The sequence below is a fragment of the Scomber japonicus genome, chromosome 8 (genome assembly GCF_027409825.1).
Source record: "Scomber japonicus isolate fScoJap1 chromosome 8, fScoJap1.pri, whole genome shotgun sequence".
NCBI classification, from domain to species: Eukaryota; Metazoa; Chordata; class Actinopteri; order Scombriformes; family Scombridae; genus Scomber; species Scomber japonicus.
This window is the reverse complement of record NC_070585.1, coordinates 19,942,645-19,961,432: the sequence shown is the minus strand read 5'-3', so window position 1 is coordinate 19,961,432 and position 18,788 is coordinate 19,942,645. Positions and strand designations below refer to the sequence as shown.

The 18,788-nt window shown below is 41.0% G+C and overlaps 1 protein-coding gene across 2 annotated transcripts in view; it reads left to right on the top strand.

Moving 5' to 3' along the window:
- dlg3 (discs, large homolog 3 (Drosophila)) overlaps positions 1-18,788 on the top strand; it is a 79,258-nt gene that overhangs the window by 6,952 nt on the left and 53,518 nt on the right. The window contains exons 3-4 of one of the 2 annotated variants that reach the window (XM_053323207.1): positions 2,245-2,330; positions 7,231-7,338. In XM_053323207.1, the coding sequence (XP_053179182.1) occupies positions 2,245-2,330; positions 7,231-7,338 (194 nt within the window). Of the gene's footprint in view, positions 1-2,244; positions 2,331-7,230; positions 7,339-13,443; positions 13,963-14,350; positions 14,998-18,788 lie in introns of those variants that run through there. The other variant, XM_053323208.1, reaches the window with a different exon arrangement.

The following is an 18,788-nucleotide window of genomic DNA, read 5'->3' as shown; positions in this document are numbered from 1 at the left end:
CTTCATTAGGTAGTATTTTAATGTTTTAATGTTGTTTTGTATGCTCTTCTGCCTCCAAAGGGCAAACATATCAGTTAATGCAGGTTTAAGGAAAAAGATGGCAACCAAAAACTGAATATCTTTATTTGGGGCACATGGTTGTTATTCATTTTGCTCAAAAGCGTACATTTGTGTTGAGATTTAAAATTGTGTATTTGAATCATGTTGTAGTTTTATATAATTCATTATCTGTATAACAATGATTTTAAGCTACAAACAAAATGTAACAACAATAAGCGTGTATTCATACCCATTTCAACTCAGAGATATTTTTGTTCTTGAATCCATAAAACACTGAAATAGTTTATCTGAAATAGTTTTATATATTGGCAAAAGGAGATTCAGGTGTGTATTTATGTGTATGTTTGTGTGTCAGTGCCTGTAAATGTGCGTATATATGCAGGTGGGCCTAGTGTGTGTGTGTGTGTGTGTGTGTGTGTGTGTGTGTGTGTGTGGACTAGGTATTCCTCATGTTGCGGGGACATAAATCTGCCTTATGGGGACAAAAAGCAAGTCCCCTTAATGTAAATCATTAATTTTAGGTTGAGGACTTAGTTTAAAGTTAAGGTAAGTTTAGGGGTTATGTTAAGGTTAGAGTTAGGGTAAGGGTTAGGCTTAGGAAGTGCCCAGGAAATTAATGTAAGTCTATGTAATGTCCTCTGAAATGATGGAAATATGACTGTGTGTGTATCTGTATATAAGAGTTTGTGTAAGTGAGGCTGCTCTTTAGTGAGCCGGGCAACAAACTCCTCTCCCACACATGGCTTCACTCCTCCACATTCAGACACAGTGATGAGTCACATGCTCCATTCTTACACTTTTGTTCTCACATTGTCTTCCTGGGCCATACTGACTCTTATCTCTCTGTCTCACACACAAAGAGTGCAGAACTTTTGTCGAGTCTCTGTTTCAACAATAGCTACATATTACTAATAAAAAACATGTTCCAGTTGTAGCAACTTTCCACATGTTCTTCTCAAATGTTTCTCATTGCCCGCCTTGTCCCGACATTGAACTTTGGGAAGTGGCTGTACTCTCCGGTAACCTCTTTATGTCAACAGAGCAGTTACGGGGCCCTACGTGTGACATCAGCAAAATTGTCCCAGTGCATTCTCATCAAATGACTGCCACTCAATAGGCGTCCAAAGGACATAGGCGTGTAATGACCCAAGAAGTGATGAATGGAGATGAGGAGAGAAGGGTGGAGAGCAGAGGAGCGCAGTCAGAAAAGAAATGGAAAACTTTACAAGAATGGAGGAAGACTTGAGAAACATGCTGAGACGTCAATACCAATACTGTTGCTGCTATGTGGTGCTTGAGAAACAGTGATGTACACTTGAGGCCCAATGTGCATCCTTTATAACATGTACAAAATGTTAGGGCCACATTCATTTCTCTGCCCTTTGAAAAATTTGGTTTTCTTTGAGTCTTCAAAATAAGATACTGATCATTAAATGCATTTGTTATTGATATTTTTCCTACTTCAATCCACTTGGATTCTTGTTCACTATAGCTTTCTACTGCTTACACAATCACCTAAAGTTTAAAGCATCATCCCTTATCCATTTACATTTTTTATTTCTTCAAGTTCAGGAAACCAACTTCCATATACTCTACTTGGCATTCAAATCAGAGCATGTAACAGGATATAAATTGGCCACTTTTCAACTAGGGGGTGCTGTCTACATTCATTCAACATGAGTAGGAGCTCATGTACCCTCACCCTAAAATGGAGCTTCAAAGCAACTGACTGGAAATGACACACAGGATGTGATTAATCTGTTATTCTAAAAAGAAATTCAAAAAGTAGAGAGATGGTGTTTGTGATGCATGTTTTTTTGGGATAGTATAATGTGTGCTTTCTAGATACGGACTCGATGATTTACTCAGTCAGTACCTGAGTCATATAGTTCAGCAGCAAAATAAAAAGAACACTTGCAAATATGGAGACATAACTTCCATGTAAACAGACAACTTCCACCCCCATGTTCGCACCCAGTGCAGCACCGAGGAGAGCGTATATCTCCCAATGTGCCCATGATTGATTGGTGGAATCTTTTACACAACCAGAATAGTCAACTTAAGATAGCAGAAAATTTATGATCAATAAACATTACTGAGTAAGAAAAGCTTGCACATCAAATGTTTGTAATGATCCAAGTTAAGAATAATAAACAGCTCATTATTTTATGTTTTTTCTCACAGATATTCAAGAGTGTTACGAGGTGACCTTGCAACTGAACACAGAACAAAGTGTTGTGAAAGAAGACAGCAGGCAGGATGCGTGGGAGGTAATTTTCCTGCTTCACATTATAGATTGGTGAAAATATGCAAAGTGTTTACATTTCACACGTGCCATCATGCATCGCCTCCTGGCTGCATGAAAGGTTAGTCAGCGGCACCCGCAAGGTGTCACTACCTGTATCCCTCACACTCCTACATGGACTTAAAAATGTTGTCGTGAGTCACGGCGGCTCTGACTTCAACCCAGTGAGTGTGTGTCAGGCAGAGGAAAACAAGTTAGAGGGATGCAAGGGTAGAGGGAGAAGAGGAAATTAGACAGAGTCAAAGGAGCACTGATTACCATTTGCTCATCATCAGTGGGTTGCTCTCATGAAGTCAGCCAGTCCTTTCATTATAACAAGTGTTCACAGTCACATGGTTATTTAGAATATTTTTGGTGTATAACACAGAAACAGCAATGGTTTATTTTATATGAATGATTTAAGGGGGGAGCTGCATGTTATGTACACCCAAATGTTATTCAGAAGTTTATTAAGAGGCATCAAAGAGCTCAGACTCCATGTTTCAGCAAGTTAAATATCAATACATCCATACTCTGTGGTTGAATACGGATCTATTTTTCATAGTTTCATGTCACTGATCTCCTAATAGTCTTTGGATGGGTAGGAACCCTTGACTTCACATCAATTGTGTTATTTAATATTGCCTCATAACTTTCCTTCAGCTATGCCAAAATGTTAATGAAATTGATCTTTGGCTGACTTCTATAGCCCATTAACTGAATGATCTTTGGCCTGGTTTTAAGCAGAGATTAGAAAAGCGCTATAGCGTCTGCTGTATGTGTGTTTGTGTCTGCTTATTCATCTGCACACACAGTGGTGCAGCCTCAGGGGGTACAAAGTCATCACAGTGACGAAAACAAAAACGTGATTTAAATTTCGTCATAACATTTAAAAATGGAGTTTTTTGAAAATTGAATTTAAGGTACAGCAGGCGTAGCACAGCCGAGCCTTTAAACTATCAAACTGGATTCTTCCGCTGAAATAATTGTATCAAATTAAGGTTGAGAATCAGCTTATATTATGCCTCAAAGGCTGTTATTCAATAACAGGAAGAGCAACAGTTCATTTCCCAAAGCTGTTATTTATTATCCAGGAGGGAACAATATGACGGGTAATTGTATTAATAAAAGTTCTGGTCTGTATTAAAATTATTTATTATTTATGAGTGCAAGCATGTTACCCTATTAGCACTTCCTTTCAAATATACTGTAACACCACAGAAATAGGAATGGGCAGATACTGTACGTAGGCACTTGCCTTGCCTGTGGAGAATTGGAGTCTTGGTAGTGATGGGAAAAAAACAAACAAACTCTCAACTCAAAAATACTTACAGGTGAAAAGAACCCACTAGAAAACAGTTCTAATGTGTCACAAAAGCTCTCCAGTGAACAGAAATACATCTAGAGACATTCAAAAAATGTCTTGGTGGGAGAAGTCCTGCCAGTAACCGGACATGCACAGACACTTAACATGGCAAATCTTTAGTATCCCAATTTTGGGGTGGGGTGGAGCCCGAATATCACAAATATGAGGCATTCAAAGGATCCAGTACTCAGATGTTAAATGTTTTCTTCTTCTACAGTAGCTGCAGAAGGGGAGACCAAAGATAAACCGTGACCACATTTTCCATCATTTCATCCTTTTATCTTCCCCCTTCTGTTTTTATATTTATGCTGATCTACTAATTTGTAACATTGATTTTGTCACACAATGTTTGTGTTCTGAAAGGGAAATCCCCTTTCTTTGACCCCTTTCAAATCCTTTACAAATTAAAGGATGACTTCATTGTTTTCCAACCCAGACTCTGTTAATGTTGCGTGTAAGCATTTATGCAACATCACCCAAAGCTTTGAGAAACTATACAATTACTGCAGCTTTTTTTTACTTTAAATGACAGCTTTACATTTTTTCAAGGGTACGTTGATAAAAAACTCACATGCCCATATGGACATTGAAATTGTTTAGTTTTTCATTGGTTACTACTTCTACTTGCTACATAGATATGCTTAAAAGTGATTTCAATGTAAGTCCTTGTCCTGCTTTCTAAAGGTCAGCTGAAGCTAATTTGAGGTTTAAGTCAGAGTTAAATGAATAAAGTGGATATGTTCCAAACTTGTAGTATATTATGCAAACCCTGGAAAATACCACAGGAGGGAAAATATAATTTTGTACTAAAAAGCTATTACAAGTAAAAAGTTGTAAACTCTATATAACACTGCATTGCATAATAAAGTGGCCTACATTTGACTATTGATCACTGGGAGAGAAGCTGGATCTGTACCTCCTGTCAAAATGGTGCATTTAGTGGTTTGTCCATTTTCTATATGGTCATTCAGGACTCCCTCGTCACAAACTGGCACTGTGAATGTAACAATGTCAACCTGACAGACTAAAGAAGGGCCTCACATTTCTAATCCACTTTCCAGGCACAGTCTCCAGTGAAAAGGGTTAAACAGGGACCAGGCGGCTGTGGATTTGACCAAGACCCCTATATATTTGGTTAATGGGTTCTGTACTGGATTTAATTTTCAACATTTTTAGTGGTTCAATTATTTATTTATACTGCTTTTTTGTGGCTTTCAAATTCATAAAATAAAGGTGATAGTGCAATTACATAATTTACGCCCACCACGAGATAAAAACTTCAATCATACATTATTCCTTCATGCTTAGCAACCCCTCCCTCCAGTCAATCACTTAATGGCAATATGATTTTTGAAATTCATGAGCTAAGTGTGAACTGGATTATGTACGGTCAGTTGAACAGGGGAACTACAATAAACTTGTAATTTGCTAGACTGTATTAAATGAAGGGCTTAATGCAGGAAACTGTGTTTTCCAGTTTATGAGTGCTCCTCAACACAGCAAGCTTGAGTGAGTCACATTATTTTCAGCTGAAAATGGTTCTCATACATTTGTAATATTGTGTAAAGGACATATTAGGGAACATAATTATCTATTTTCTGGAAAGTATGGTAAGACTTACGACCTTTAACACGCTGGATTAGTCAGTCAATGACTGCATGAATTGCTGCTTATTGCAGTGTCATCTGTTCATAATTTGTCATTCCCATAAAAGAAGACCTAAACCACAAACTGTGACTGTGGCTTGAACTTTATTCTGCCATCCTGAACTCTTCTCAGAGCATTTCTGTGATCCACCCTGTCTAGCTTCTAATTCGGTGCAGCATGGCTCCTGATCCTTCCCCCATCCTCTCCTCTCCGGATCCCAGCTGCTTGCAGGGCCCATACAGGCACAGTCCTGGAAAGAGAGAAGCTGATGGAAGGATGCAGCAGTCATAGTGGGAAGTTTGAGAGAAAAGAGAGAGAGAGAGAGCTGCTTAATGGACACCCAGTGAGGTGCTCATCAGTATTCTAGCCATGCTGTCACCTGAGTGGAGGATGGGAGGGAAACTAAATGAGTCTGCAAATTCCCTGATTTGGTGCAGAGTAGCAGGTGAGAGTGGAGAATAGCTGCTTTAGAAAAAAAGAAATGAAAGAAACTATAGCACTTTATACTGTTTTTAGTAAACCAATTGAATTTGTAATTAGACATGGAACTGTGTTTTAATTGCAAGAATATTTGGATCATATTAATTGAAAAAAAAAGTGTAATAAGTAAATGTCATGTGACTTGAAAGTATTAATTGATGGACTAGTTTTAAATGTCTGAACAGTTTTGTATATGCATGTGTGTGTCCACAGTGCAAAGGGCGTACTCTTAGCCGCAACTATTAGACAGAGATCTGGCTTTCGCAGTGTCAGTTGACCTGTCTGTCAGTGCTGCCATGTGGAAATGGAGCTGCCAAGGAAAAAATCACTTGTTATCACAGGAGTAAGACACAGTATATGTGGCCCTTACGAGTGTGAAAATAAATAGTGTTGTGAGAATGCTGCAAACTTGACATAGATTTAAATTTAGTGGTTGATTTTGTTTTGCTTTTGACTCTTTCTGTTGGTTGTAGTGATACCAGGTACAGCAGCCTGCATGCTCAGGCGGGTGTGTGTTTTATAGAAACACTTAACTCAACACACCTCTTATTTGGGGTATCATTACACTGTTTTGAGGCAACACTTTTTGCAACTTTGCACCAGTGATGTCCTGCTCTAAAGGCTGCCCTCTGCTGTCAGTTAAGGGTCTTTGTGGTCTAAACTATGGCAATGATCTCAGTGACTTTCAGGTACTGTAGACTCTGTGTGCTCATGTCCATGGTAAGTAGACTTTTTTTAGTCACTGCATTGAGAAACTTTACCTGTCAAACTTTGACAGGTAAAGTATTAGTATTAGTTTTGAGCTACTTCATACTTGCTGAATTGATATGGAGTGAAGTATTCACGACAGTTCTGTGCTGCTTTGTCATCACTGTTTCCACAACAAATAGCACTGTGTTGTGATTAATGGTTGATTTCCAGAGGTGTAAACTGCAATAGTTATAGGTTATTTTTAATTCTCCAAAGGTCTTCTCCTTTCACCACAGGTATAATTTCTTTAGCCATGTTCTGACATATCTTTTGGCACTAGCCTCTAATCTTTGCCTTCCCCCTGAAAATTGCTGATTGTTCAGTAACATTTTAAAGGAGTGTGACATTTGGGAAATGCCCATTTGCTTTCTTGTTAAGGGGTAGATTGATGCCTCTTTCTTGTTTATACTAAATATGAAGCTTGTGCCAGCAGGTTGTGCAAGATTAGCTCTCTCCAAAATAAAAGTTCCAGCACATAACTTCAGGTTAAACCACAACTTTTCCTTTTTACACGCTAGTTTCTTGAGCAAACCAAATATGTGTTAATTAGTGTACTTTGGGGGTGCTGGTAGGCAGATATTTGTACTTACATTCACTGGTATTTGAATGCTTACCTCTGCTGTCACTTTGTCCCATGGACCAGGAGGGGGAGGAGGGCGTGTCTCGGGTGCGAGTGACCAGCAGGAGGAGTCCTCACAAAGTGGAGCGAGTGTCTGGCGTGGTGACCCGCTCCCATGTCGACATACCAAAGGTAAGTGAAAGCAAAATGCAGCGAGGAGTTTCTCGGGGGTCTCCTGAACCATCCGAAGTTCTTCTTCAAAGGGCAGCTGCTGCTCATGGAAGCAGATACTAATGATCCGGATGATGCGATGATTACACATTTCTCCATGAGGGTTTAGTGAGGCATCACAGAGAAGCCATCACAAGCATTTGGAACATTTTGATAATACTGAGACATGACTAAATCATAACCCAGTCCAAGAAGCCCCAGATTTACTTCTAGATATTTGTTTAATTTGATGAAATCACACCCAGTGTGTACTACTAGGGAATTCAAGTCAAAATAAATTGCATTAATTCATTTTTTTCTTCATTATTTCAACACCTCCAAACATAGCATATTTTATGTTCTGTTATGTTCAAATAGTAATTAATAATATTTAGGCTATACTTGGACAGTAATCATATGATAAAAAACACTCATATCCTAAAGCTACCTACTGCTAATATTATAGTTGAAAAGGGACTTATTTGACATTTTGGAAAATAAACTTGTAGAGAGTAAAGCCATGGCCAGTAGCTAATTAGCTTAGCTTAGCATAAAGACTGGAAACAAGGGGAAACAACTAGCCAGGTTCAGTACAAAAGTAACAAAACTTGCATACCAACACCTTTAAGCTCACATGCTACATGTGGTTTGTTTACATAAAAGAAAGTGTAACTACAGTTTGTAGTTTGACAAGCAGTTTTGGGCTTCTTTTTTTCATACTTCAGATTTTGCAAGTTTTGTGTGTGAAATGGTGATTTTTAGAGATGCTGGTAGGTTGGATTTTGTTGGCTAGCTGTCTCCCCTCTCTTTATGCTAAGCTAAGATCTGCTTGCTCCAGCTTCATATATGGCATACAGATATTAGTGAGCTTTAAAGGCCCTAATAGCTGAATTTTGTTACTTTTGAACAGAACCAGGCTATATGCCCCTGTTTCCACTCTTTATGCTAAGCTAAGCTAACAGGCAGCTGTCTCCAGCTTCATATTTAGTGTACAGATATGAGAGTTGTAGCTATTACTCTTCTTACCCTTGGCAAGGAAGCAAATGAGGTACTTCTCAAAATGTCTAACTATTCCTTAAAGGATTGTGGTCACCATGAGTCCTCTTATTTCATGATTGAGACATGTCTTATAGGCTAGCCATGTTCTTAGCACTGTTAAAGGCCTTGGGTTTTCACATGCCTTCCCCATTACAACACGGCCAGTGGCACATGGCTGCACAGTGGCTGCAGGCGTTGGCTTTTCAGCTGAGCCCAGAACTAGTGCAAGTGGTTTGAAGGGGGGTAGATGGGTGGGTGGAGGCGTGAGGATTGGGGGGCTTGGGAAGGATAAAATGGAAAGGGGATGCAGGCTGTAAGCACATAGATTCATTGTGCTTGTATGATAATGTCTACATAAGAATACAGTGACAGTACAGGTTGGCTCTCCGGTGTGGACAATATGGAGCTGTGTGTGTGCGTGTGTGTGTGTGTGTGTGTATGTGTGTGAGAGAGACCCTGCTATCACATGAAGGAGGGAGGTGAGGGGAGCTGAGGAAGGGCAGGGAACAGGAGGGAGGCAGTGAAAGGGATAGAAGAAGGGGGGTGTAGAGAGGAAGATATAGTGGGGGAGGCTGGAGAGAGAGAGAGAGAGCAAGGCGGCGGAGAGGCGAGGGCCGGTGCAGTGCAGAGCTGGAACGGACACCCAGAGCTCAGCCTTCCTCGGGTTGCCATGGAAACCACATTCCTCCCCCGCCTGCATCCCTACAGACTGCTCTGACTCTCTTTCTTTCTCTATCTATCTCTCTTCTCGCTTCTCTGTTTTTCATCCTGTCTTTTTCATTCCTCTTTTAATTCGTGTCTACACCCCCACCCCCCCGCCCCTCACTTTCAGCTCTGCTTTTACACCGAACACACATTGAGCACATTCGTGATGATGCAAACTCAGCAAGCACTGTGATTTCAGATGCCTCGCTCTCTGTAGCAGGCTGAATGGGTAATTACACAGAGTTTATTTTGCATTCCCATACACTCATGGACACATAAGCACTTTGTTGTTTTCTATGCGTCTCTCTATTTTCTTCTCTCTATTTTTACTCCCCCTTCTGTTCAGCACCATGCTTCAGTAATGCCCCCTCTAGTCATTGCATTTCTGCCCACACACAGGGCACCTTAGCTCCTTTTCTCCTCAGTTATGGCGTCTGTCGTGGACATACAGCACTTTTATCTTATCCTGTCAACTGCTTTCACCCTTCTGATGGTCTGCCGCATATCGTTAACTTCCTTTTCATAGCTCTTTTTATTTCTGTATCTCTGCTTTTATAAAATCTACACCGAACACTGTTCCTGATATGATCTTCTTTACTCTTGCCATCCTGCATTCCTCTTTTCCGCTCTCCCTCATTTCCCTCCATTCCTCCTCTCCTTTTCCCTCCATGTGTGTACTTCTCTCTCTCTCATTATTCCATCAGTTGGAGGTGCTGTGTTTGGTATGTGTGGTGGAGCAGCTGTTCTCTGCCACTGAGGCCTATTAATAGGAGTCTTAGTTGTGTAGCCTTTGTTTTCTGCATCTGCATCACTCGGAGTGCGTCGTAATGGCTCCTTGGCAGGTTTCTTTCAATCTTTCAGTACAAAACTGATGAGTATATCTCTGTAACCCACCCAGTCATTTTTCTCAGCCTGACTGGCTTTCTTTCTCACGATCTCTCACCCGGTTGCACATGCCCTCCCTACTACACATTCATACTCACGGACTTGCACAAATACCTGTACAAAGGTTTTACTTGTCATGTGGTGGCAGCGTTAAGTGTAAAGATTTCACCTATATTTTTGCCTCTCAGTGTTTGCCATTGGTGCAAGAAACACATGGATTCTGCTAAGATGTAATGATGCCTGAGAGAGACTTAAAAGTCTTGCTTCCTCACCCTTTCTTGCAGTTAGTTAAGGGTAGAGTAGAAAAGCTTAGTACATGTTGATATGGAGCTGCCTCTTTAAGACTGCCTCACTACCGACTTTCCTTATATGGCTCTGCATCCGATCAGGTGACGAAGGAGTAGTCACATAGCTTCTCTGAGAAATGCCTAGAAATGACTGAAAAGCTCAATACATGGTCTGTGCTGTGGTTGGGGGTTGTAATGCTCATTACGATAGTGTGTGTGTGTGTGTGTGTGTGTGTGTGTGTGTGTGTGTGTGTGTCTGTGTGTGTGTGTGTGTCTGTGTGTGTGTGTGTGTCTGTGTGTGTGTGTGTGTGTATGTGTGTGTGTGTTACAGAGTGTCCAGGTGGGTTTATGTAATAAGGACTGTGCAGGCTGATGCTCAGCTGATATTGTTGGGGGTGCTGCAAGGTGGTATGCAGAGAAGCATCTCTGTTGAAAAGCACAGGATAATTCACTTGCTTATGCCATAAATCACAGGGCCGTCTTTTTCATTTGTCTACAGAAGGTCAGAGGTCACTGCTTTCATTTCACAAGATAAATCACCTAATGCCGCTGATCCGCATCTTTCCAGTCCAAGCTGTTTAATTGGGCACAATATTTATCAAGGATCGCACACACGCAGACACTACTCATTCATTCATTCAGTGATGCATGCATGTATGAGGTGAATGTCTGTTTTGTTGCATTTTTCAAATTGCTTTGAGTCAAGGTTGTTATTGTTCTGTGTAACACCATCATAGCACTATTATTTTTACATTTAGTAAAAGTCACATTGTAAGAGTGTTACAATTACAAATGTGCAGTTCAAACATGCCCTACTGTGCATTATAATTTGTTTCAATAATAATGACACGTTTCCATTAAATATGTAAAACATCTTACAGAAACAGGACAGATCACTATTTGGCTTACGGTTACCTTTTTGTTGTTGTTTAATGGTTTTACATCTTACTCTTATCCCGTTTCACTGATAACTGTGTCTAACCACCAAAGAATTCCACCAATAACTGAATATAGTTTTTTAGGCATGGCACTGTGTGTAATCTAATACAAGCATGCTGCAGATGACAAACTGAAAAATAATTGCGTCAAAACAAAAAGTTGATGTAATCTTCACAGATTGCTTATTTATGGCAGGGTCATGGTATTAGATTAGATAATATTGTACTAGTGTTGGTTTTATAGCACCCTTGTAAGCTTGCAATTTCACATCACCAGCAACTCACTGAAATATTTACTCTTATATAAATATGAGAAGTTTTGAAGCATCAAATTTCCAACAAAAAAATCTGCAAAGTAATATAGAAAAATGACATGTGTAAGACATGTACACCAATACTATGTTACCCTCCAGGACGTTTCCTAGCTCTGATTTGATTAGCTCATATTAACTTACTGTATTCCTTTTCCTGCACTCTATATCTCTCTTCTACAGAAAAAGAACAATTGATTTGCTCTATGAAGACCTACAAACATTTTTATGTTTTTTATATTATGTAATATTTAAAGGGAGAGGTTTTCTTTCCCCTAGAGGTATTATAGATATGCCTACATATTGCAGAGTCCACATCGCAGATGTGTATGAGTGTATTTGCATGCCCACCCATGTCATATCAGTGTTGGTTCAGTGCTACGCAGTCTTTCTCTGTCCATCTCTCCTGCCTTTATTGTGTGCATTTTGCTTGCCATTCCCTTATCTTATGTGCAGCACAAAACATTGTACAGTATGTATTGTTTTGTTGTTTTACTGCAAATCCCCTGAATGCACTGAATTGTAAATACGATGTGGACACTATATAAGAGTGACAGAGTAAGGCTGGGGAGGAGGGTTACAACATGTGCTCGGTCATGTGTGCTGTGATCGATATGCTTACATGGTCCTTTCAAGCCGCTGCCTTGAAGTACCGCCTCACCACTCTGATTGGCTTCGGCGGGGTTTGTGGCTGCATCCTGCAATGTAACTTGAGGCATTCAGTGGTTTCTAGTCTCTGTTTAAAAATGCCCAAGTTTCCTCTGATTTTGCTCTCTGCCTGGCAAATCTCTGTAGGTTAGAGTGAAAGAATATCATTAAAAAGAAGTGAGTTACTGTTGCATGTAATTAAGTGTGGTTGAGCCTGCTGTGTGTGCCTCCTGGTAGGGCTGCAGTGTGCCCTCGCCCTGAAATCCTGCTCAATTAAACAGAAAGGTTGAACTAATAGACATTCATATGCACCTAATTTGAAGACTGTATGTCTTATATGCTAATCAGAACACAGAGAAGGCACTAGCATTCATAACTGAACCCTGTAACATGCAGACTATGTACAAATATACTCTCTCCCCCATGCAGACACACCCAGCTCCATTCCCGTCACATTTCATTAATAATGCATATGCAGGGTTTTAATGGCGACACTGAAACATTCCCTCTCAGTTCTCTAAAAAATGAACCTTCACTCTCAGTGTCAGGATGTTTTATATCTAGCTGTGATCAACCCACAAATAAGCATGCAAAATGGTTCATAGGCAGTCCTATCGCATTACTGCAAATATAACTGCCACAGATACATGAAAGCCATATAGTCTCTCTTTTTTTCCCCCCTCACACATTCTCACTCTCAATCTCTTCCTCCACCCACTCGAAAGCCCAAGCGTGTAATCTTGTTGGTTTCGTACACATGTGTTGATGTCATCATTGTGAATGTAATGTGAATGTAAGATATTTCCCCTATGGTTCTTAAACGAGGCTTCAGGAGTGCAGTTTTCTCTCACAGTGCTTATTTTGACCCAATCCCTGCACACGGGCAGGGCTTAACAATAAAAATAATTCAGCAGCAGTGCAGCTTGCCAGTAGTAATACTAAAAAAAGGAAGAGGGATATGGGATGATTTAAAGTAATGCAGCATGATTCAAAGGCATCCTCTGATGAGAGGCAGGTCTAGTGATACCCAGGAGAAAAGGGATTTTTCATCTGCTGCACCTGCTCCGTTGTGAGATTATTTACAGATGTGTGCTGTGACACAGAGCCTGAGGTTGCCAATCAGCTAGCACAAGGAAGTCTGCAGCTGAACTAGAGATGACCGTGGAGGTGACCAGTGACCAGTCGGAGGGACAGGGGTGCTCATTGTTAGTTGGATTTTGGCTGCATTGGTCTGATGAAAAACATGGATTAGACTCACAATTAGTGGATCTGTGTTTTAGGGTTTTGATTGGCAAATTGATGAAATCCTGACCTTATATTTGTAAGATGTCAAACAAATCAAGAAATAAAATGTTTTTATTGTGCCTTTATTTGAGAAGTAGTACATTTTCACTCAAGGCAGGCAGCAGTGAGGTTTTAGATGTTGTGGCCCCTTTAAGAGCAGCTAGTGAAGCGCTCAGTGCTGTTGGTGCTGCTGCTGCTGATGGCAGCGCTGCCAGTTGATTGGCTGTGGCTGTCAGGGCTGAGGTGCTAGAGGGATGCTGCTACGTATCTCTCTTCCCCCCTCCCTTCCTGCCTCTCTCTCTCTCTCTCTCTCTCTCTCTCTCTCTCTCTCTCTCTCTCTCTCTCTCTCTCTCTCCCTCTCCATCTCCCTCTTGCTTGCTCGCATCCCTCTGAATAATCCACATCTAGGGCAAGCTGGCTGAGAGGCAATCCAGTGCTCAGCTCCTCTCTGCAGGCTGAGAAAAGAGACAGAGAGAGAAAGACAACGATTTTCAACGCAGGAGGAAAAACGTGAGATTTTGTCCAAACTGGAAGATACCAAGATTTAACAGAGGAAGATTTTCATCTGCGGATATCATTTATTTATACATATTGTTTATATATCTATATATATATTTGTACACACGCATATAGATATTTATATATATACATTTATCCCTGTACATATCTGTATTTGTGCTTGTCTGTTTATATTAATATTTTTATATGTATTTGTGTGTGTAAATATATATGATATATAAACAAAAGAATATATATATATATATATATCTCTATGAATTTATATGCGTATCACTGTGAACCAAGAGAAGCAAGAGGAAATTTCTATCATCGGGGCTGGTCTCTGATTGTGTGGTCGTATACAATATTTTGAATATTTCCTTTTGATTTTCTACGTCAGGAGGACAAAGACTACATGCCCATTTTGTATTTTTGTTTTCCTGTTGCTGCATCCCATCCCTCTCAATCATCTTTTTTTTCTACATCCGAGAGGAATAAAGCGGAGGGCGACAGGATTTGACGAAAAGGGAAAATCTGTAGAAATTCCTGTGATTAGTGTTATTTCCATCGGCATTAGTGCTCTGTGAGCCGATCACAGCGTGCTGTGTGAGATCTGAGGAGGCAGCAGAGACAGAGTGCCACGCCGCTCAGCTCAGCGTCAGCTCAGCCAGTACAGCCAGCATGCACAAACACCACCACTGCTGCAAGTGCCCAGAATGTTATGAGGTGACCCGTATGGCTGCCCTGCGTAGGATGGATGCCCCGTCATATGGAGGAGACTGGCAGGCTGAGCCCTATGGATACCCACCTGGGTATGGGGGAGGCCAAACCTTACCCCCTCCAGCCTCAGGGGGAGGTGGAAGCATGGGAGGAGGAGGGGGCACTTTAGGGAGAAGTAAGGGCAAGATTATGTCTGGTGGGGGCCCTGGAGGCCCCAACCCAAAGGGCCAATCCAAAGGTGGCCCCAAAGTAAACGGCAACAACTCCAGTGGACAAGGAGGATGGTGGCCTGAATGCACCTGTACCAACCGGGAGTGGTATGACCAGGTAACTCATCTTTCTCACTTACAGTAGTAAGATAGCTCAGGCCTGTGGGGCCTAACAGAGGGGGAGTGGGATCTGACGATCATGTATCAACTGCTAAAGCTGTCGGTTTACGGAAGAGAATTCACATTTAGCATTCATCTCAAGCCCCCCTTTTCAGATTGTGATTTGTTGACGGTGGTTCCTCTGCTGGTAGCGGCAGGGTAAGGAGAACAGAACAGCATCCGGTTTCACTGCACACTCATGGAGATGATCTTCATGTTTGGATTTGATGCAGATGACTAATGCTTATAGATTTAACACACCTAGTATATGTCGTGAAAGGCTTACGCCGATGCAGCTACCATAGGCCAAAAATGGTGCATTTCCATTCATTGAAGCACCACTGAAATGCAATTATTTTGCATTATCTCTTTAAACAGGTAGTCCAACATTACACACTGACTTAAGAAATGTACAGTAGAGATCAAATAATTGTAGGATTGACTCTCAGTGGAGGCAGAGTAGATGAAGAGGTTATGAAATCGATCACTGACAGTAGTTCCATTCTTATTTATGGCCTCCATGTTTTTAGCAGAGCCATTTTACCCAAAAGAATGAGAATATAATGAATGTGTATTCAGAAAAATAGAGAATCAGCAATAATCTGTATCTAAATATTGCCTGTCATACATGCCACACTGTGTGAATGAAACCGCTTCTTTACATGCGCTCCATCTTGCATCTATTATCTCCATTTATTTACATGTATTTGTAAATTACAGTTGATAAAAGGTCAGGACAGCTTCAGAAGCACAGTCTTTAATTAAGCAAGGTGCATGTATGTGAGCATGAGAGTGAGCTTGGGTGGGGGAAGGGTAGCTTGGTGAGCATGAGATTCAAGGAATGGCTCTTGCTATGCATGAGTATGTGTCTATGTAGTCTCGTATTTGCAGCAGGAAAGCTGCTGCGTTGTTCGTACTTCCGCCGTTCATGTCCGATTGCATGAGGCAATAGGAGGAAGAAGGTGAGAAGAAGCACAGGGGTAAAATGGAGGCTGAGTTTTCAGTGGCAGAGTGGAAGAGATCCCCCTGAGCTGAGCCCACATATGAGCCGTAACCTGGTTGATATTACCAGATTACTACAGCCAAGGAGAGGTTTTAGTTTTGAGCAGGCAAAAAAGAGATTGACACTTTCTTTGGGCTCGTGTTGCATTAAAAATCCATTGCAAGCCTTTTCTTATCAGCTGCATCCAGACCAATCAGGCTTATTTCATGTTTCACACGTTTGAAAGCTCACAGTAGATGTGATTATGTAAGCAATTATTGTCTGATTTTGTTCTCTCATCAGAGTTACTACCTAATAATTCTACTGCTCATTTCAACATACAATGAAGCAAATTAGTGTCTACTTGATGAAAAAGGTTTTTTCAACCGCATTGTGATTTATGTTTTGTCTTATGTTGTTGAAATAGCATAGTAAATAGATCAACCACTCATGATAGCATCCTCTCTGGTCTTATCCTTTTCAATGACGCTTGTTTCCATTGCTGTATCATACAAATGTGCACCACACAAAAACTCTGTAGAGAAAATATCCAACCTAGCATTAGTAGTTTCTGTCCAGGAGTATCTATCGTACATGCACCATGAACAACGGAATAATAAGAGCTGGAATTAAAGAGAACGAATCAGAGATGACGAGGGGGGGTGGAGGGAAGCAGCAGTCAGTGAGGTGAAAATGCTAAGGTTGAAAAAGAGAGAAATAAGCCAATAAAGGCAGGCAGCGGGCCTGGAGAGGGGGAGGGGGTTATGTAAGAGGAGGCAGTTGGTGGTGCTGTCAGAGAGAGAAAGAAAGAGAGGGCCTGACAGTGTGGACAAGCATCTGTCCCTCCATCTCTTAAAAACAGGCATGTGAATGGCCAGTATGTGCACCCCGTCCTATGAACAGGCTACAGCACGGCATGGATGAAGATGCACACCCACCACCCCCACCCTCCCAGCTCTCTTCAGTCACCGTTGCTCATCCTTGGGTGGGAAATGTGAAAGCCACCCCTCCTCCACTACCTATACACAGCCTAAGAGCAGGGCAGCAATAGCTCACACACACACACGCCCAGCCACACACGTTATATTATCTTACAGCCTTCATAACAACTCAGGTTTTTGGATGCTAACATGATGAAAAAGCAGCAACCTTGCACAATCGTTGAAAAGTGTTTGAGCTGGAGGTTTTTTATAGCTGGATCATTGACATTTTAAATGGCTCGTGCAGCTATGAACATTGCATGTACGTCTGAGAGAATTATAAGACAAGATGAGCCATAAAGATTTTTACAAAAACAACATTAACCCCTCTGTCATCTATTTACAAAACGATTGTGTGACTTTTGTCAAGAGCTTGCTTTGTTAATTATGGATGATTCCAGTTGGGATTATAATAACATTCTTTAAAACAAGAGCTTTTGAATTTAAATCTGAGGAAAAGTAGAGACCTCAGTCTACTGGGAGCTACAGAAAGCTCCCTCTTCCCCCTGCGGGCTCCAATCTGTCTTTGTGTGTTCTCCAGCTCTGTGGCTATGATGGCTTTAAACATTAATTGGATTTTACTTTATTTATTACCATCAAGATTTTGTCCAAAAAGCTATGCCAGAGCTATTGTTTACCACAGACCTCTGTAGTGGCAGTGGTGTGTTAGATTAATGCACAGGCACGGTGGGCGTTCCATGTCGAACACTCCCATAGGTGATTACGACTCGAAAGCCTTCAGACCTTGATCAGAAATGTTTGTGTGTTTGTGTGTGTGTGTGTGTGTGTTATAGGTGGATGTTTGCCCTGTGAGTATGTAAGCTTGTCTTTTACAGTCACATTGATTTATTGGTGTCATTGGTTTGTACATCTGTCTGATGAGATCTTGCTTGGCCAGATTTGATTTGCCATTCCTGTAACAGCAACCCAGAGAGTATTAACGGATGGGATTTACATGTGCTCCATGTCCAAATGTCTTGAGCTGGATCCCCTACTGTGATCTTGAAAGGCTCCATCTAAAACCTGGAATATTCTCATCAGATCATGAGAGATTTATCTATGAACTTGTCTCAGGGAAGAAAAAAAAGAGAGGCAAGCGATATGTGATCTGAATGAAATGGCACTCAGCATATCCATACATTCTCTTTAAAAATTTGGTATGAACGCCATAATAGATGACATTTTCATTACATCTGCAGGTGCAGTTCCTGTCAATACATTCAGTCCACTCTGACACATAATTATTGCATGGTTGTTTCAAGTGCTATTAAAGAAGAGGATTCAATTTGCATACTTAGTGTAACAGATTTCATCTCAGCACTCTCATTGGCTAATATTTCAAAGTCTTGATGAGTCAATTTGGGATTCCCCTTATAAAGATGACCAAAGTGAATAGTTTACTAAAGGGTACACAGCGATAAAGTTTACTCGATGAGCTCTGCAGACAGCGAAAACTTAAAAATGGAGATAATATGAAGACATGGTTACCGATAAGATGTATGGCCTGATGTTATGGATGGAGCTGCGCAGGCATTCCTCCATCTTCCCTGACCAATCATACATATGAAAGGACTTCCCCTAAGGCCAGACAACCTTGACCTCTAGAAATAAGGACACGCTGAAAGATTAATAGTTGTCTTTCAATGTTTGTTGTTTATTTAGCTTCACAATTTTGGCCATAGATCTCTTTAACATCATAAATCGCAGTAGGATGTGAGCTGCGATTTGGTCATGTTTCTGCCAGAAGTATACAGACGCTGATTTCGGTTGTTGTCAGATCAGGGCAGC